General features: G+C 37.8%; 1 protein-coding gene across 3 annotated transcripts in view; it reads right to left on the bottom strand.

Annotated features, from left to right (window-relative positions):
- ADK (adenosine kinase) overlaps positions 1-21,911 on the bottom strand; it is a 530,009-nt gene that overhangs the window by 506,619 nt on the left and 1,479 nt on the right. The window contains exon 1 of one of the 3 annotated variants that reach the window (XM_040485455.1): positions 694-823. The exons of the other annotated variants lie outside the window; for them this stretch is intronic. Coding sequence (XP_040341389.1) covers positions 694-707 — 14 coding nt within the window. The 5' untranslated portion in view covers positions 708-823. Of the gene's footprint in view, positions 1-693; positions 824-21,911 lie in introns of those variants that run through there. 3 annotated transcript variants of the gene reach the window in all.

Raw genomic sequence — 21,911 nt, 5'->3', positions numbered from 1 at the left:
AAGAAGAAGAAGAAGAAGAAGAAGAAGAAGAAGAAGAAGAAGAAGAAAAAGCAAGAAACCATCACAACTTTGGAAGAGCAACTGGGGGTTAATCTGTTCAGCGCTCTCATTATATATCTACTATCTCACAAAAGTCATTTCACTTGTGAATTTCAGAAAAAAGTAAGTAAACATATGGTACCTGGCCAGAGTACTAATTCCAGTCATAAGCAAACATTTTAGGGGCACACAATTTCACAGCCCGGGGGGCGATCTAATTCCATCAGAGAGGGCCAAAAATACAGGTCTGCTCATGGCCACAAACGAAGTTGTCAGAACGCATGACATGCAGGCATAGCTACACACCGTGCACGTCACACTTCCTCAGGCGCTGGGTCACCCCTAGGGGGGAAAGATAGCTACATTTTCTTCATGAGAAATCCTACACACATAAGCAAGCTTCAGACCCCGGCATCTGGACGAGGGTCACCTCAGCGGTGCGGCTAGTTACAGGGCTCCTCCATGTGCCAAAAACCCAAAAACTTCTGAGAGCAGAAATGACCAAATTGAAAAGTGCAGAGAAGCTGCAACGTGTGGGAGACCCGTGCCACGGGGAGGCTCCAGACCACTCAAGAGAAGGGGCGACACTTCTCGGCAGTCGGGAGGCTAATGCCCAGCAGGCGAGCACTTTAGACTGCCGCCCTCTTTCATTACCTGACGGACGTCATGGCTTCACCTTCCTGCCCCACGCACCAGCGCTCGCGTCCGAAGCTCTGTGTCCGCACCGGCGGCAGCAGCAGCGGCAGCAGCAGCAGCAGCAGCAGGTACCACGGCAACTGCTCCTCTGCTCAGGCACTCGGCGACCGGGAGCGCGTCCTCACACACCCCGCACGCCGGCGGCCCCAGCCGAGACGGCCCCACGCGCTGATTGGCCGCGCCGGGAGGAGGCGGGCACTCCGCCCACGGCCGGTGGCCGGAGATGAGCCGGGGGCGCCTCCGGCCAAGGCGAGCCGCCCGCGCCGTCTCGTGCCGGCTGCCTGGCCCACTGGCTAGCCGAGGGGCTAGTGGGAACAGTGGCCATCTTGAGTCTTGGTATCAGCGTTCCCCCTATACCCGGTTTATGGGGCATGAGGTTGGGTGCCCGCCTCAAAAATGGCCGCCCGAAACTGGCAACTGGTTTGTCAGTCACATGGCCACGCTCTACCTCTACAAGCTCAGGTCGCTTTAACAGGACTTGGGACAGGGACGCTGTCAGGGCAATCTTCGGGGATGGGATTTAACAGCCTGGAAAAAACCCATGTGCAGAAGAAAAGCAGCAACCTCCTGGGAAACCTCAGCCCGGGGAAAATCGAATGCGTGGCAACCCGAATGTGTGGCAACACAGCATGATGTGTTAAATTCGAACTCCCAGCGTTTAAGAATCATTTGCTGAGTCCAGCAGTCCCCAAACGTTCTCAGACTTCAGAAACACTTAGAACAACTTACTTAATATAGAAGTTTCCAGGGCCCACTTTAAACTTTGTGCATCAGAATCTAGAAGGGTGGAGTCCAGATACTAGTATTTTTAGCAAGTCGCAGGTAATCCAGGTACATATATAGTTATAAAGCCTCTGGGTCAAATTAACCTACTCATACTATACTGCTTGCCACACTTAACTGTCGGATTACCACAATTTTCTGAAAAGTATGCAGAGCTCTGAAGCAAGCAACTAATGCCACGAGGCGGGGGCGGGCGGGAATTGGAAGGACCCTAACTCGGGGCCCTAACCTTACAATTTAGTGGGGCTAAAGGGTTAAGAAACTGATTCTGAACCACTAATAAAAGGTAAATTTCAACTGCGGTAAGGATCGGAGGGAGTAATATCAATACAGGCTTTATGACCTAAATAGCATTTCTTTATTCCCTCTTTATTCTCTGTAAAGTAATATTTATATTAACTCATTACAGCCTCCAGTGGCATTCACTACTGACCATACAGGGTGTGATCAATGCCATAGGTCTGAAATCAGTTATATTAGAAACACAACCCAACATGTGATACTGAAATGTGCCTAATGTATCCGAAAGAACTGAATTTTTAATTTTATTTAATTTTAATTAGTTTAAATTTTAAAAGCAGAGCAATGTAAAATATTTTCCATTAAACACAATTTTGTTTTCATTGGACTACATTTCACTTTTTAACTGTTGAAAATTTAGCACCCAAATCGCGACACTGTAAATATAAAATACATACCAAATTTTTCAAGACTTGGTACAAAAAAATATATTAAATATTTCAGTAATAATTTTTATACTGATTGCATGTTGCATTAATATTTTGCTTTACTGAGTTAAAATATATTAAGATTAATACCAGCTGTTTCTTTTCACGTTCTTAACGTGGCAACTAGAAAACTTAAAATTATATGCGTCTTGCATTATATTTCTACTGGACGTTGATATTCTTAAGTTAGACTTCCTTCTTCTCTTACCTATCATTGCCCCTCTGACAGAATAATTATGTTCACAAAATGAAATTAGTAGGCAGACCATTTTATTCAGATCTGTGGTTCCTTGGTAACCATCTAAAACATCAAATATTTCAAAAGACTTCAAGGTTCATTCAAAAATGCTTTTTTAAAGCATTGTTCTCTTTAATTTGGGAAATGCATATCCAGAATGAACCCATGGACTATAAATCTGGTGCGTTCAGTCCAGGACTAAAGGCTGTTAAAACCAGAACTATGCTTGGCTGATTCAGACTTTGACCAAATGTCCACAAGCAGAACAAATCAATTGTTCCTCTGGATTAAACAAGATCTGAATCAAAGAGGCAACAGAATAGCAATTTGAAGTGGAAAATGTTGATAGCCCACATGAATTAAGTTAAATCAGGAATAATCCTTAGAAAGGATTTCAAAACCTCAATGTAATTTTTATATGGGATGTAGTATAGTGCTACTTTATTAGGCATACACATCACTTGACAGATCTTATTAAAATAAAGAGTTTGACTCAATAGGTCTTGTGGCCAACACTTTGCCAGTTCTTTATGCATTCAGATTTCATCAAGTGCTTGTGGTCTGTGGGCCATGTTAAGTAGTAAGGTCGTAAAGGTAGCAAGACGCAAGATTTGGAGCCCCTGCTTGACTTCCTACTAGCTGCATGACCTTGGACTGGTTCTTAACCTATCGGTCCCTCAGTTTACCCACTCATGTTTTTCAGGGCATTGTGAAAATTAAAACTTAATTCTAGTAAAGTATCTATTAGAGTCCTTGGCACATGGGTAAGTACTACTTTGTTATAATCACACTGGTTAAAATTACATCTCTGGGAAGCATTATATGAAAGCTAACATGAACTTAGCCCTGTGAAAAACAAAATGCACTTTTCCTCATACCTAAAATACTCAGTGATTCCCGCTCTTGATTTTTAACAATAAAGTTTTTTAAAATATTAATTTTCCTAAGCTTCTAGATTCGAAATTTTACTTAACAAAAATATACTAAATTCTGTGCCATTAAGGAAAGATAAGGGTCTGTACTATCCAAATCTTTAACCAAAGTAAAGCTACATCACATTCTCATCTAACAATCAAAACTTTAAATGTTTTTTACTCATAATCAGTCTACACAACTTTCAAAAAATTTCTTTTAAAACATATTTAGGTACCAGTTCATTTCAGCAGGTATAGGCATAAAAATGTTATTTCAGCAAACAGGGCTTCTGTGTGATTGAGTCAATAAGGTAGGGACAAAAGTAAAGACAAGTTTTTCCAGGCAAAAGCAGAAGTTCTCTTTATTCTTTCTCTCCTAGGCCTTTCTTTCACTCTTTTTCTAATCTTTCCCTACCCTCCCTTCCACCCAACCTTTCCGATCTCCCCCGCCCCCATCTCTCCCCCCATCTCCCCACACCCCCGGCACCGCCCCACACACACACTTCACATGCAGCTACTGAGTAACTATTATTTAAACTTCTTTGATTAATTTTTTTTTTTAAGTAGGCTTCAAGCCCAGCATGCAGCCCAATGCAGGGCTTGAACTCACAACCCTGAGATGGAGACCCTAGATGAGATCAAGAGTCAGATACTTAGCTGACTGAGCCACCCAGGTGCCCCCTGATCAATTTTTTAAGTAACTTATTTCAACTGAATTCTTTTCACTTTAGGGAAAAAAATGGCCAACTGAAATTTCTAACCTTCACTAACCTTACAATTTAAATTGTTGCATCAATAAATAAATAGTTGCATCAAGATAAGTGGGTCAGAATAGTTTGCTCTTGGAAAGATAGGTAAGTAAATACTCTATTTTATTTAACCATGTGGTTAGTCAGCCACTGTAAAAGCAAATAGACAACTAACTCCAAACAGCTAAGTGTCTTTGGGTAGCATAAACAAATACAGTATGTAGACCCACCATCCGAAATTTTTTCAACAAATGCTTCAAACCTCAAAATAATAGCAAAGTTCTCATCAAACACAACCAGTTTGTTGTTAAGGGTGCAATAAAACAAGCACTTTCATACATTGTTAGTGGGAGTACAAATTAATACATTTCTAGAAAGCTTTTTGGCAGTATGTGTCACCAATTCCTTTTTTAGGCAACTATCATAAATAAAATAGAACAATGTGAACAAAGATTTGTACACCCAGTTATTCATTTCAGCATTAATAGAAAAAAATTTATGATATTCTAAGTAACAAAAAATAGGGTAATGGTTAAATAAATTACAGAAGAATGTTATAGAGCTATTGCAAAATGTTTTCAGACACTTTTAAAATTTATTTGAGAGACAGAAAGAATGTGTGTGTGCACACCCGTAAGGGAAACAGGAGCAGAGAGAGAGGAAGAGAATCCCAAGCAGGCTCCGTGCTATGAGTGCAGAGCCTGATGTGGGGCTCGAACTCACAAACCATGGAGATCGTGACCTGAGCTAAAATCAAGAGTCAGACACAACCGAATGAGCCACCAAGGCGCCCCTCACAGGCTGTTTAAGGATGTACGAAAATATTTATCATATATTAAATGAAAAAGCAAAATAAAAAAAGGAATGTCAAGTGTGATCTTGACCATGTTAAAAAAAAAATACATGCCATTATGCAAAGAAAAAAGATTGGAAAGAAATATACCAATATGTCATTATGGGTTTCTCTGGAGAGTGGGATTATGTGTAATCTTTCTTTTTCATACTGATCTGATTATAAACTTGCTATTATATATTGGTTTTACTAAAGTAAAATTTTTGTAATTATTGTTAAATTTTAATTATCTTTCTGAAATGGTTTAAAAATTCACAACTTATTCTTTCCATTTTTTAAAATGTATTTTTTAAATCACAACTCATCAAAAATACCCTTATTTTTAGAGGAACTGGGCTTATTTTATTCTCATTTTTATTCTTTAAAACAGGAATAACAAAAACGTCTTTATGATTTTCTTGGTTAATTTTAAATCTTACCTTGACAAAAGTTAAAAGCATTAATACCACTTTTAGAGTTCTACATAGCCCTTATGAGGCCAGCTATCACAACACTGAATGTGGAATGCCTTCCCTGCATATTACTTAAAAACACATCTCCTCATTTAATATAAATAAAAATGCTAATAAAGTAATATTTCTAAAACAATCTATATCCTACTCCAAAAAGAGAAAATTCTTAAGACTTTCTCCTAAAAATAAGTAGCATGCTATAGCCTAAGTTTCAGGAGCCTGGGAAAAAAGAGATGGGAATTCTAATCCTGGACCTAACAAAAAACAGTATAACCTTGACTATCAGTTTTCTTACCTGAAACACAAGGGAGGTTGTTATAGGTGACATCTCAAATCCCTTTCAGTTTTTATTGATCAACAAACAAAAAAAGTTTACTTGTGTCTCAATACAACTTCGGTTGTTTTTTAAAGAGTTGATCAATTTAAGGCAATTTTAGTCATCTTTCATTATGGACAAGATTATTCCCAGAAACACTGCTAAATGTATTTACTCTTTTCCCCAAAAGACATTATATAAAAGAGGCCTATTATTTTTTTTCTTTTAATGATTATCTGTAGATCATGTCACATTTCACTTTAACATTACATATTCAAACAATATAATCTTTAAATGGAACCTGATGATTTATTTCCCAGGAGAATTTGAAGAATATAATAACATTTGATTGACTGAACTTTATTTAGTAAGAATTCTTAGCAAACCTCCCTCCCAGGAACACCTACACAGTGCTTCTTTATTTCCAGTGAACTACAAATCTCTGAAACTCAAAGAAAACCTCCAATCTAAAGGTAGAGGGCAACAGTGCTACCCAATTATTTATGCTGACAAGAACACATTTTTAAATTATGCAATTGAATATCACTACCATTTCATTAAAGGGCATCTTAACATAAAAATGTATGAAACACATCACAAAATAAAGAACAGCTCTTCCCAAAGTACTGTTAGAATCTTATAAAGTATAGTTTCTATAGAATAGATTAGTCTCAGGCACCTGGGTGGCTCAGGCAGTTAAGAAACTGACTCTTGGTTTCAGCTCAGGTCGTGATCTCAGGGTTGTGAGACACAGTCCCAAGTCTGTCTGTCTGGATCTGCGCTGAGTGTGGAACCTGCTTAAGATTCTCTCTCTCGCTCTCCCCCCTGCCCCTCCCCATTTGTGCTCTATTTCTCAAAAAAACAAAAAAACAAAAAACACCAAATTTTTCTCGTTTGTATTTCACTATAGATCTGGTATATGGTACTTACAAACAAGCTTTTTTTTTTTTTTTTAAGATTTTACTTTTGGGGCGCTTGAGTGGCTCAGTCAGTTAAGCGTCCAACTTCAGCTCAGGTCAGATCTCACGGTTCATGAGTTCAAGCCCCACGTCGGGCTCTGTGCTGAGCACTCAGAGCCTGGAGTCTAAGCCTGGAGTCTGCTTCTGATTCTGTGTCTCCCTCTCTCTGTCCCTCAGTCTCTCTCAAAAATAAATAAACATTTTTTTAAAAAGATTTTATTTTTTTTTTTTAATTTTTTTTTTATTTTTTTTCAACTTTTATTTATTTTTGGGACAGAGAGAGACAGAGCATGAACGGGGGAGGGGCAGAGAGAGAGGGAGACACAGAATCGGAAACAGGCTCCAGGCTCTGAGCCATCAGCTCAGGGCCTGACGCAGGGCTCGAACTCACGGACCGCGAGATCGTGACCTGGCTGAAGTCGGACGCTTAACCGACTGCGACACCCAGGCGCCCCTAAAAAGATTTTATTTTTAAGTAATCTCTCTGCACAACATAGGGCTTGAATTCACAACCCTGAGACCAAGAGTCCTATGCTCCACTGACCGAGCCAGCCAAGTGCCTCGGAATTATTCATTCATTAACTCAACAAATATCTACTGAGTACCTACTCAACTGCTCAAGACACTAGAAATTCAGCCACAATTAAGAACGTGAACTGCCCTTATATTCCAGCGAGGGGATATGGATGAATAATCAAACAAGTAAGAACATCAAATGATATAAGTGCTATGCAGAGAATTAAAACCAGCAGATTAATGTAGAGACAGGCTCCTTTAGATGGTCAGGGAAGGCTTCCAGCAGGAGAGAAATGAATGACAAGACAAAGCCAGATGGAGGCAGGCCATTACTGATAGGAGTAAAATGATGCCTAGACCAGTGTGAAAAAAGGCAAGAGAGAGAAGAAATGTTTGTGGTCAGAGCAAGAAGCAGATCATCTTAGCTTTTATGAGCCTAAGAAGTTTTGATTTTGTTATAAGCATGACAGGAAACCACTATAATTAAGTTTTAAATAGATGAATAACATGATCTGATTTTGTTTTCAAAAATCACCCTTGGTTATTGTGTAGAGAATGGACTACAGGAGGAGTAATTAAGTTTTAAATAGATGAATAACATGATCTGATTTTGTTTTCAAAAATCACCCTTGGTTATTGTGTAGAGAATGGATTACATGAAAGCAGAAAGACCAAATTAGAAGCCTATTATAGTAATATAGATGACAAACAATAGTGGTGGACATAAAAGAAGATGGGCATTTTCAAGACAGAATGACAGGGCTTGCTGGTGGACTAGACATGAGAGACTAAGGAAAAAGAAGGAATCTAGAGCAACTCCTAGATTTTAGATCACATTGGGCAAATTTGGACTAAACTGGGTAAATGGTGCTGTTTATTGAGATAAATGGAGAAAGCACAAGATAAGCTCAGAAGGCTGGAGCTCTTGGAGAGGTCAGGATTGGAGATAGAGACTTGTGAAACATATTTTTCCTTCTGGTCTTTCTTACTCCGTGGTGCCTACTGTTTTCTATTGATAGACTAAAAATAAATGTCCAGAATTGTATATGCAGTTTCATTTGAACACCACCACAAGAAACCATCCTTGGAGTCAAATGCTAGCAGCCATAGGTATATACATAAGTAGAATAAGAAGTAAAACTTCCTGAGTGCATAGTTTGTGGCAGACACCATGCTATCTATCTTTCAAGTGCCATCCCATTTTACCTCTCAAATATCAGGAGATATTATTGTCATTTTACAGATAAGATATTGAAGCTCAAAGAGTTAAATAACTTGCCCAAAGTCACACGTTACAAAACAGAAATCTAAACTCTAGTAGTTGGACTGCAGAACTGGGGCTCATTACCACTATACACAGTGTCACTAGAGTAAACCCAAAAGTCTGAGACTTTTATAAATATCCAAATTTTAGAACACCACACCATGATTTCACCCACAAGATGCAGTGATTCAGTGAGTTTTCTGATTAGCTAGAGCACCATATGAAATATTTTCAGAAATTGCTTCCTTTGTTCCTATATATTCTTAAATAGATTGAGCAGCCAATGAATTGCCATTTTAATCTTTAATTTAACCAAGACTCCTAATTAAAGCCAAGAATCATTTCTTAGACCTCTTCATTTTTCAAAATTTCATTTCTGTCAAAATCACAAGAGTGGTTTTTGACAAAAACATTTTTAACCACTCTGCAAGAACTTAGGGGTACACAAGGAGTAGCAAATGGCTAAATTTACTACCAAGCTAAGTAAATCCCCCATCCTAGACATTCAGCTGTATGAATCTAATTTAGGCCTTATTGAGGCCTTGCTTATCAAAATCTTTCAAGACTCAGAAGTTGAAAACACAAATGTTGACAAAAGGTTCCAATGTAAAAATAAATTAACTTAGATAGCCCTTAGTACATTCTTTTTCTAAGTCCTAGTCCCTACCATTTTCTTTACAACAGTAAAAATAAATGTAGTCTCAAATTGAATATGCAGTTTTATCTGAAAAATGTCCTAAGAAATAATCATTTCTATTTGGTTGTTTTATAAATAATGGAACGAGTTTCTAATGTTTTCTTTTTAAGTTTTTTTTTTTTTAATGTTTATTTAGTTTTGAGAGAGAGAGAGAGAGAGAGAACGTGAGCATGGGAGGGGCAGAGAGAAAGGGAGACACAGAATCTGAAGCAGGCTCCAGGCTCTGAGCTGTCAGCACAGAGCCCAGCGTGGGACTTGAACTCACTAAGCGTGAGATCATGACTTGAGCTGAAGTCTAACGCTTAACTGACTGAGTCACCCAGGTGCCCCTCTAACCTTTTCTTTTATTCAACGTTTTTGTTTTCTTTACTGAAGGGGGGTGGGAAACAGAAGCAGATTTCTCACTCATTCTGGTTTCAACAAAAACATAAGAACCTCAAACTGCCTGTATGTGAAGGGAGTTATTAAATCCAAATGTAATCTTTAGGCATTGTAAGAAGGCAGCTCCTTTTGCATGCCAAACAGACATTTTAGGAAGTATTAGGTAGCAAAATTAAGACTTCACAGAAATTTTTGAACCTTAAATCATTTCTTTATTTTTAATTTTTTTAATGTTTATTTATTATTCAGAGACAGAGAGAGCGAGTGAGCAGGGGAGGGGCAGAGGGAGGAGGAGACACAGAATCTGAAGCAGGCTCCAGGCTCCGAGCTGTCAGCACAGAGCCCAATGCGGGGCTCGAACTCACAAACCATGAGATCACGACCTGAGTCAAAGTCGGACACTTAACCGACTGAGCCACCTAGGCGCCCCTAAATCATTTCTCCAAAAACCTAAAATAATCAGTATTCCGTGGAAAAATAATATACATAAATTCTGAACTTTGAAACAAAAACAGACTTATAATATTTCCCAATGGAGAGGAGAAGACTATTAGAGTAATCATCTTTCAAAGGACAATAACAGATTAAAAGCTTGGAAATATAATTCAGTCATGTTTTTCAAAATTACTTTACCATAATTGTGGCAGATTAAAAATGGCCTCAATTTCTTAGAGACAAAAGTCTATGCCCCCTCCCCTTGAATTTTACCCTAGAACTTTTTGACCAATAGGGTATATGAAGTGATGCTATAACAGATTCCAGACTAGCCTTAAGAGGACTGCCAGTTCCTGTCTTGGTCTCTTAAAGCCCTGACCTGCCAGGTAAGAAGCCCAACAAAGAGGTTGAAGAAACCACATGGAGAGGATCACAAACTACACAGCGAGGTAGAGAAGCAGGTTGAGCCAAGCTTTCCAGCCATCTTCAATGAAGCATCAAGCATGTAAGGACAAACTGAACACTCCAGACCAGACCTGTGGTCAGCTAAATACCTCCAAGTGATCCTAGTCAGTACCACATGGAGCAGAAGAGTCAACCAGTCAAACCACGTCTGAATTCCCGACCCACAAAATCATGAACTCATAAAATGGTTGTTATTTTAAGCCACTAAATTTTGGGATAGAAAGCCACACTCACTGTGAAAAATACATTTTGCATTGCAACCTAATATACTATACTTATACCTAACTGAACAATGTTTCACAAAGCAATACTTAACACTTACTATATTCAATGCACTGATACTTTCTATTCTGTTTTCCTTTTATAAAATACCAGTTATGCTACAACTAAATTGATTCATGATGTAGTTTGAAAAGCATTTTTAATTTATACTACTCACTTCACAGGTACATACACAAAGCTAAACAAAAACCTTATTAGGACCCAGTTCATAACAAGAAGTTTCTCACAAACTCACACAGTTCAGGGCTGAGTGAAAAGCTGAAAAGATGAGGTGTCTGAGGCTGGAGATTATACAGAAATCAGAAATAGCTAAGAGGAATTGAGCCTTTCTCTTTTTTATCACTTCCTTTTACCTCCCCCTTCCTATTCACAGATCTATATTTCCCTCCCCCACTTTCTTTTTTCTACGATTATCAAGCATTATGGAATTGAGGTTTGTTTTGTTTTTTTTTTTTTAATTTTTTTTTTCAACGTTTATTTATTTTTGGGACAGAGAGAGACAGAGCATGAACGGGGGAGGGGCAGAGAGAGAGGGAGACACAGAATCGGAAACAGGCTCCAGGCTCCGAGCCATCAGCCCAGAGCCCGACGCGGGGCTCGAACTCACGGACCGCGAGATTGTGACCTGGCTGAAGTCGGACGCTTAACCGACTGCGCCACCCAGGCGCCCCTGGAATTGAGGTTTTAAATATTATATGAATTTAATGAAATGTTATAGTCCTATTCTTAAAAGTAGGTTAACTGAACATTTCATCATTTCTATTAAAAAGTTGATTTTTATTATTATTATTTGTATGAGATCCAAGGCTAATTATGACTATAGGTCATTTTTAATGAAAAAAAAATTCTCATCACTGCCATCTCAGATCTGGTAGAACATTTTCACAGGATTTGAAATTACTAATAGTATTAAAAGATTAACAGCTTTTCAGACGATTACTAGTTATTGTTTCATTTATAATATAGGAATAATTTTTGAAACAAAGGGTGTGCTTAATTTTTTAGTCATACAAATTACTGTTGATTCCTGTTGCTGTTGTTTACATAATATCTGAATATTATAGCTAATCATTAAAAATCTTTAATAAGACAGATTCAGGTTTGAATCCTATCTCTGACACTCACTGTGTAATCTTGGGCATATATTACACTTTCTAAACAATAAGTTACTTCATATGATTATAATAATTAATAACATTTGGGACATAAGATTCAAATTATTAATATCAGGGGAAAGTCTAAAATCTGCAAAGTAAATTAAAACTTATCAGATATTGTTCTCTTAACTGGAACAGTTTAATTCTTAAACATAAGCAAAATTGGGTTTGCTCAAGGCTTTTTAATTGGAAATCTGCTCAAAAGTCAAGTTCAATGAGTTAACCAACTGAAGTATATTCCACAAGGGAATACAGTATTATTTATTCTTGGGGTTTGAGGGGAAGGGCTACATATGTTTGGTTAATAAGAGAACTTGAAAGACAAAAATTAAACAAGATTACTAAACACAGTGCCACCGAATTTCTTTAAATAGTGTGATTATCTAGGACACACAGAATTCACTTTGACAAGTTCTCAATTTGTATCTTCATAAATGTAATATAAACAGCAGGAAATGTGAGTTGTAGGTCCTGGGTGTGAACTGAGAGCTCACTAATTAGGGAGTCTTAACCTCTCTGGGTCTATTTCCTCAGTTGAAGACAATTATCTAGTGCCCTTCCTGTGAGGATCAGTAAGAAAAGGTAAGTGAGAGCACATGATATAATCCTTAAATATGTTATTTTATCTCAAAAGGAACAAACTTCAAAGAAAACAGGCACTTCGTTTCTTGTTCCGGAGGGTAAATACAATAGGAAGTTATAGGACTTGGGATCAAATCTCAACTCAAATACTTAATTGCTTTAAGTAACTAGCTGTGTTACCTGACTGATACCACTTAATCTCTCTGGGCTTCAATTCTCTCCTCTACTATGTAAATATTAGACTGATTTTAAGGCACTAACAATCTAACGGTTCTAAAATATGTTCAAAAGTTTCTAAAAATCACATGAAATTGTAAATTACAATTTCAAAGGCACATCTTGGCCGAAATATGCTATTGTTTTCACACCCCAACTCCACAATTTGCAGAATACCTCAGCTCTATGAGGTCCCACCCTACCAGAGAATTTGCACCCAGTCATCTCCTCCCACCCCTGTTCCTACCCCCACTCCAGCCAGCATTTCCCAGCAGTCTTTGGAAAAACTACTCAAAAGGAATGGCTAGAACAGCTTGCTTATGAGTATACAGATCTGTTTTATAAGTGTAAAGATTCAACATCTAGGCCAACAAATCATTTAAGGAGCTCTGGCTTGGACTTGATACCTACCGGACATTAACAAATCTTCTCAGGAATGTAGTTTATTCAAGCTTCACATAAGTCAAAGGTCTCGTCTGTGTGTGTGTGTGTGTGTGTGTGTGTGTGTGTGCGCGCGCACGCGCGCGAGTGTTTCCATTAGTATAAAAATGTACTCCTCTTCCCTTATTTGTGCTGAACCTAGGGGAGGAATGGTGCACACACAGGGGAAATGAGTGCTAAAGAAGGAACTGCTGCCTAATGGAGGAGGGTAGACCAAGATAACTAAAGATCTGTGAGTTTAAGTCTAGAAATGTATGTATTTCTCTATACAGCACCATTACAACATTCAAACACAGGTTTGTATTCCCCACCCCCAAAAAAGACAAATCTTTTCCTTTTTTTTTTTTTTTTACTAAAATACTATTTTTAATACTAAACATTGAATATTACTTACTGAATAAAATAATGTAACTATGGGGGCAGCTGGGTGGCTCAGTCAGTCTCAATGAGACTCTTGATTTCAGCTCAGATAATGATCTTGCAGTTCTGGAGTTCTAGACCCATATTGGGCTGTGAGCTGACAGTGCAGAGCCTGCTTGGGATTCTCCCTCTCTTCCCTCTCTCTCCGCACTTCCTCTGATCACTCTCTCAAAACACAAAAATTAAAAAATTAAAAAACTTTAAATCATGTAATTGTAATTGTTTTATTGTACTATTTCAAATCTAAACCACCCACTTCTATACATTTGGGTAAGCAACGGCTAAGTAAAACAAACAAGTAGAATTTTGTCAGTATACTTTCATGTGCATCAACAAGCCATCTGTACTAGAGTCACTTCATCTTGAGTATGTAAGAACAGAGACATAACCCAGGGTATAAGCCTGCATCACTTCTACAGCTTAACAGCTTTAATCTTCAACAAAACTAAACTAAAAATGATAACTATGGTTTCATCTCCATTTAGGAAAAACAATTTCTGAAAAACTCTATTTTAGGAGGAACCTAAGACTACCCTCAGTCATGCCTACAAAACAAGAAAATGTTCAAATTTCTCATGTGATTAACTTCAAAGACAACACATTTGAACTGTTTATTTTTAAAGGAAATAATTTTCTCGTATTTCAACTTGTTTACTCAAAAACTTACATGGTTTTTCAGACTTCAGCTCTAGGGCTCAAAGAGTAAAACAGTTTATTGCTATATCAAGCCTAAAGGAATTTGAGAAAACCAAGACATCTGAATTTGATTCTTCAGCTATATTTTGTTTCCAAGTGACCCCTCTTGGATGAATCAACAGAGACAGATTCCTTTAAAAGACCATTTTGTGGTATTATCCATTGGTTAGACAGCATATTATGTTACACAGTACCCTACAAAATTAAGAACAGTATTGCTAATCCTCAATGTTTTTAGAGTTCTAATTACATTCAAATAGGGTCACTAATTAAGGACTTGCTAAACCACAGGAAAAAGATTAATCATTCTGATAGGTCACTGAGATCTTTTTTGTAAATGCACTCTTTCAGAAAATGTATTCCTCCACCAAATAAGCAATTTTATATTTAAAAAAGAAAACACTGACCACAGGACCTTAATAAAATGTTTACATAGACGTATATTTACTTCTGAAGGAATTTTCCCCATAGACAAATGCTGTACATATTTTCTTATTCTATTCTAGAAAAGACACTGAAATCAGCATGCACGCAATGAAAGCCAAAATGCAAATGGAAACTCACATGTTCAGATGTTCTTATGCTGAAAGCTAATTACATTGCTTCCTAAATGAACACAAATCATAGGAGGCCACAAGTACAAATAATTCAAGCAAAAACATCAGAAATAAAACATGTAAGCGAAAGTAACAACTTTAAATCTGCTTTGGAAAACATTCAAAAAGTATCTTTTCAAGTGGCATGTGAAACTTCAGTTTGTAAAGACCACTTCAGTGAAATAAGCCTTCTAAATCTTGAGATCCAAAAGTTGAAGAAAAATCTTTACTTTAGTCAGTCAGTATTTTACAGGAAGAAAAGACTAATAACTTAATGACATGACCAGTATTTTTTTTTTTAATGTTTATTCATTTTTGAGAGACAGAGAGAGACAGAGCATAAGCAGGGAAGGGGCAGAGAGAGAGGGAGACACAGAATCCGAAGCAGGCTCCAGGCTCTGAGCAGTCAGCACAGAGCTCGACGCCGGGCTCCAACTCACGAACTGCAAGATCATGACCTGAGCCAGAGTCGGACACTCAACCGACTGAGCCACCCAGGCGCCCCATGACATACGTGACCAGTATTATGGTAGGGCTAAACAGAAGAGATCTTTGAAATACTTAAAATCATAGATGTGTTGAATGGGAACCTCAGGAAAAATACAGCACTGATAAGAAATTCATGTTTCTGCACAATAGCAAAGTTTTAAAAGCAATTTAAAATTTTAATAAAGGTCCACAATCCTTTTATTGAATTTTTTGGGCAAGATATGTTTTGGGGCCACAATTTTATGAGATTCCAAATTTTATGGCTTTTAGGAAGATAATATACTGTATGTACTATGTACTTTGTAAACCACCCACAGTTTCATCAAGCATGTCATTAACAAACTTAATATTTCTACAACAAAATATATACAGTTGTATAAGGCAGATAAATATTACAGAGAGCCTCATATCAAGTTTTGCTGCCAAATTAACTTTTAAAAAAATTAACTTTTTTAAAAAAGTTAAAACTTCCAGTTTTCAGAGCTTTTGGGATTTCAGAAATATAGACAAAAAGATTACAACCTGTAATAAAACCATTATACTACTTATTTTATAAAGTTTCAGATTTACTTAGTATCTCAGAGTTCCATTCTGTAATGGGGATATCTAGCTACTCAGCACCCACCCAAAATATGTATTCAGTGCACATCAAGTTTCTCCAGCTTAAAATCCAGAGTCCTAATATACACGTGCAGTGTAAAAAAGTTGGAAAATACAAAAAAAATAAATAAATACACAAAAATAACCCACAATGTTTCCACAGAGATAACAGCTATTAAATTTTGGATGTTGTTGGGGTGCCTGGGTGACTCAGTTTGGTTGAGTGTCCAACTTCAGCTCAGGTCATGATCTTGCAGTTCATGAGTTCAAACCCCATTTCGGGCTCTGTGCTGACAGCTCTGAGCCTGGAGCCTGCTTCCAATTCTGTGTCTCCCTCTCTCTGCCCCTCCCCCACTCGTGCTCTGTCTCTCTCACTCTCAAAAATAAATGAACATTAAAAAAAATTGGGGATGTTGTCTAAATTGTCTGATTCTTTCTATACACATTAATAATTAGGATCAAATCTCCATAATTTTAGTGCGGATTTTTGTTTTTATCTTACTATGGACCTGGAATACCCTTTCAACCTGAGGATGCTGGTCCTAAAGTCTGGAAAATTGTCAGCCATCATTTCTTCTAATATATCTTCTCCACCATTCACACTATTTCTTCTTTCTGGAAAACCCAGTTAGATGTTAAGTTGTTGCCTCTCAATTGATATTTGTATCTCTTAATTCCTTTTCATTTCTCTATTTTACATCTGAGTGAATTACTCAGTACTATCTTCCAATTCACTAATTTTCCCTTCAAAAATGTTTGGTCTAGAGTTTGATCAACCTATTTTTTGTTTTAATTTCAATAACTCCATTTATTCTTTTAAATAGCTATTTATTTTTTGATTCATAACATGTTTTTGATAGTGGGGAAATTACAATTCCCAATTCTGAGCCATCTGGCAGCTCAGCCGTCTCTGTGCCACCACTTTAGGTCCACAGCTTTTTAAAGCAACAGCCAGGAGTAAAGGCACTCAGCCTTCTTTTCATCCAGGCCCAGCCCAGCTCCCAGTTTCATCCACTTTATGACACCTCTTCCCCTACACAGTTATTTCCACCAGCTCATGAACCCAGAGTCTAATTGCATACTTCCTTCCCGTTTTAGTCCCTGCATATGTTTATCTTGCTCTTGAATATAGCTGTATCTGTTTTCTTTTTAAATTTGTAATTGCTGCATTTGGAGCAGAGAGTCAACAGTAGGATAAACAATACCATAATAGCTAACATTTATTGTATACTTATGGACTGCGAATTTTATATTTATTTTCTCATATAATCCTCTTAACAATATTTTGAAGTAGGTACTATTATTATACCCATTTCATAGGTAAGAAAACAGGCACAAGGCCAGTTAGCAACTGTTCCAAGATCACCAGCTAATAAGGACCAAGAGTCAAACCAGATATCAGATACCAGAGACCACGCTCTTAATCACTATACTGCCTTCCATCCTGATCAAAATGCTCTTTATAATTCTGATTCTCTCTTTCTCTTTCTCTCTCTCCCTCTCTCATTCCACCTAACTGTGAACATTTTGCACACAGGCAGCATCTTAAGTGACGGAAGGGAAGTGGAGCTGTATTCCAGGTAGAAAGTAGTATATCAGCCTTATTATATTTTATTTAGTGTTATTCAGTCTAGGCCTATACCTAAAATCAGAAACACGGTTTTCAATGCCTATCTTTTTTCATAGAGCCCTTCCCACTTTCCCTGAGCTCTAAGCATTTCCCATGTGCCCCTAGACACCCAGGACCATCCATGCAGGCTTGCCCCTGCTCTCTCTCCACCTCCCTCACTCTGTCCTAGTATATAATGCCCAGGAAAGCACCCTATTAGGACATTCATACAAAGTACCTTAGAAGACTTTTGTTTTCCATTTTCCTTCATAGCCCAAAGCCTTAATCATAAAGGATTACATTTGTGAATATAAGTGAACAGCATGCAGTATAATCCAAAAAAGAGCCATCTTCAATTTTAGGCTGCATTATTAAAAATATAAAGTCTAAAAAAGTGAAGGTTATCAGTGCCACTCTATACTGTGCTAATAATTCATTCAACAAACATTAATTGAATCACTCCTAAGGACTAGGCACTGTGCAACACACTAAGGACGTACAAATCACCCTTTCTCTTTGCCAGTCTGCATATATTTTCCTCATTTAATCCTCACAACAGAACGCTCCTAGAACAGTGTGTTCAGTTTGTAAAACTAATCTTCCAGAGGATTTTCTGAAAGAGAAAAAAATGTGTTTTAGAAGAAGGGTTACTAAAACTATTACTTGGTCACCTAAGATACTTAGCCTTTTCTCCCTATATTTACTATCCAATTTTTAAAACACAGGGTCCTTAGTAAGGCAGGACACAGAGGGAAAGAATAAAAGGAATCCATGGAAGTGAAATGGTTAGGAAGCAATAATTTGAGAAAAGCTCAATATTTGCTGATTGGAGAATTGCAGTTTGTTTTCTTTTTAATGTTACTAAAAGTCATGACCTGGAACAATCTTTAATTGCTAATGTCAGTAAGTTATGATGTTGGTTCTTAGGATTCAACCCTTCCTAACATCAACTTCAGAAATTACAAATATTTGCTATGATGAATAAGTACAGCTATGTCTCAAGAAGATTAGGAAGAACTTGACACTGGAGGTGGAGAGACTAGTTAGGAAGCCAACAAATGTAAGCAAGATAAAGTCTACACTTGAGTTGTGGCAGCAGGAATGGAAAAGGAAAGGTGTTTATGAGACATTACTGAAGAAGAAAAGATCAACTTTGATAATCCTATGTGGATGGAAAATGAAGCAAATACCTAGGTTCCAAACTGTGGAGAAAGAATTAGTGATGCCATTAACAGATGTAGGAGCCATGTAAGAAGGTGCACATTTAGGACAAGAGACAGATTTAGCTTGATATACATGACTTTGAAGAGCCAGCAAGACACTCAGAAGGAGATATTCAGCAGACAGTTAAAATTAGGGTCTGACAACTTAAGGACTTAGCAATAGCAATATGATCCAGTACATGTCCAGTACAAAGTATGGATGCCCTCTACCTTCTGCTCCAGTCAGACCAAACCATCTGTAGTTCCCCTACAGAGGCAGCTCTCTCCCATCTCTACCTCCAAACAAACCTTCCTACAAAGCCAAACACCCTACTTCATACCTGGTTAACTCCTTGTCATATTTCAGAATGTTCAGGTATCATTTTCCCAACCCTTACTCATTTCCCACCAGGAGGATGGTGCCTGGGTCTTACCTCTCTACATATTAGCACCTAATATTTAGTACCATTCCTAAAATAGCAGCCACTTAAAGACTGATTGGAAAAAAACAGACTTGGCACATGTTCAATAAGCTTTCAAAAGAACAGGATCCTCTTAGAGATGACCACTAAAGAAATGAACTTGGATGAGATTTCCAAAGGAGAGAAAAGAAAATGAGTGGTCCTAAATATAGGTATTCATCGTGGAATATATTCAACTAGGGATCAGTTCCCAAAAATGGTTCTCAACTTCCTTCAGCCCCAAATACCTCATCGGTGACACAAGGAGTATTACCTACCTCACAGGCTGCTGGGAAGATTAAAGGAGATAGCATATATAAAGCACCTAGTATAATATCTGGCACTCAATATTCCCTTCTGTTCCCCAACCCCACGTGAAAACATGTTAAAGCCTGCTTATTTCTCTGCAGCTTTAGTAACTGCTACAACCTGACAAGCAATCCAACCTAGAAAAATAACGGATACTTGAAAAAGGGAGGCTAGACTTGTCAAATACTCTCCCTTAGAGTAGTCTTTTCAGTCTCAACACTATTGTTAATGTTATCTAGATAATTCTTTTTTGTTGTAGGGGGCTTCATGTACATTGTAGAATGTTTAGCAGCATCCTTGAACTCTACTTAACTAGGTGTCAGTAGCACTCCGTACCAAAAATGTTTCCAGACATTGCCAAATGTCCCTAAGAGGCAAAATTTCCCCTGGTTGAGAACTACTACCCCAGAGCTAACTGAAATTCTCAAAGTTCTAACTCTTCTCCCTGACACCTACAAACATATATCATACATTCATTTGTTCCTCACTGTCTAATTCCACACATTAAATTGTGCTTAGGCTTTATAAGCCACTCTCCTGAAAAATTAACCAAAACGGGTAGCTAGCCTCTTAACTGTCAAACCAGTCATCATAGATAATGCATGCAATCCAACCAATCAGTGCATTATCACACTGCAACCCTTAAAACCAAATTAATATAAGTAGGAATAGCCAATCCCCAAAGGTCTTCACACAAAATTAAGAGATTTGTCCAAGTACTCAAGTGTCTAATCTTTTAACTTCATGTCTACAAGTGGCACTAAATAGGTTATTACATAAAGTGAGTTTTTAGTTGCCTAAGGACTTGTACAATTTGGGGTGGGTTTTTTTGTTTGTTTGTTTTTTAAAGTAAGCACTATGCCCAACATGGGGTTTGCACTCGTGACGCTGAGATCAAGAGTCACATGCTGTACCAACTAAGCCAGCTAGGAGCCCAAGCACTTTCACAAGTTTTAAATAAACACAATGACATATAAGATACATTCAATATATTTAAGAATTAAGTAGGATGGGAGGGATGGGCTAAGTGGGCAAGGGGCATTAAGGAAGATACTTGTGGGGTTGAGGACTGGGTGTTATATGTAGGGGATGAATCACTGGATTCTACTCCTGAAATCATTATTGCACTATATGCTAACTAACTTGCATGTAAAAATTTTTTTAAAAATTTTAAAAAAAGAATTAAGTATGAGACACCTATATATTGCAACAATATAAAAAGTTATGTACATTAACCAAAAAAATAAGCAAAAATAGAGAAACAAAAACTGAGTTAACAGTTCTCAAGGGTTTTTGGATAATTGCTTGAAGTTATAAGTATACAGCATGGTAATTAAGAGCACAAGCCTGGAATCAGACTACCTGGATTAAAATCCCAACCCCATCTCTTATTAGATAGGTGACCTTGATCAATTTACTTAATTTCTCTATGCCTGTTTCTTCCTTAGTAAAGGAATTATAGTATCTACCCTGTAAGGTTGTTGTGGGATTGAATGACTTAAAACAGGTAAACTACTGAAACAGTGCCTGATACATACATACTAAATGTTAAATATTATTATTTACATTGTTTTTAAGGCTGCATAGCAGAGAGTAGTGTTTCTTGGGTGGCTATATAAAAGTTGACACTGGGGGCGCGTGGGTGGCTCAGTCTGTTAAGCATCTGACTTTGGCTCAGGTCATGATCTCACTGTTTATAAGTTCGAGCCCCACATAAGCTCTGTGCTGACAGCTCAGAGCGTGAAGCCTGCTTCAGATTCTGTGACTCCCTCTCTCTCTGCCCCTGCCCCACTCACTCTTGCTCTCTCTCTCTCTCTCAAATATTTTAAAAAATTAATTTAAAAAAAAGCTGACAATGGAATCAAACAATGGACTTGCATCCAGATGCTCTGGATTCATATTTCAGTTCCTTAACTAATTATTTCATTTGGGCTTCAATCTCCTCACCTGCAAAATAGGCAAATGCCTTGAAAATGTGTCAGCATAAGAGAAAAATCTAAGGACCATATGTTTAGTAGGATAGAAAGGAAAAGTTGCATCTGTCTTCCAATTTGGTAGAGGAAACTTTGTGAAGGAGGTACCTTTTAAAAAAATACTCTAGTAATGGACAGAGTAGGGAAAGCACATGCCCTTGAACCCAGGTAGGTCTGATTCAAAAAGCCGATGCTTTTTTCAATCTATGGATTGAAAGCTTAACATAAAAAGAGAACATCCTGGGGCGCCTGGGTAACTTAGTAAGTTGGGATCCGACTCTTGCTTTCCACTCAGATCATGATCTCACTGTTAGTGGGATCACTCAGGGGTCAGGCTCTGTGCTATTAGCACAGAGCCTGCTTGAGGCTCTGTGCTAATAGCACAGAGCCTGC

This window comes from Herpailurus yagouaroundi, unplaced genomic scaffold (assembly GCF_014898765.1).
Source record: "Herpailurus yagouaroundi ecotype Mexico unplaced genomic scaffold, PumYag 163, whole genome shotgun sequence".
In the NCBI taxonomy this organism is placed as follows: Eukaryota; Metazoa; Chordata; class Mammalia; order Carnivora; family Felidae; genus Herpailurus; species Herpailurus yagouaroundi.
Note: the sequence above shows the minus strand (reverse complement) of the source record. Positions and strands in the feature narration are given on the sequence as shown.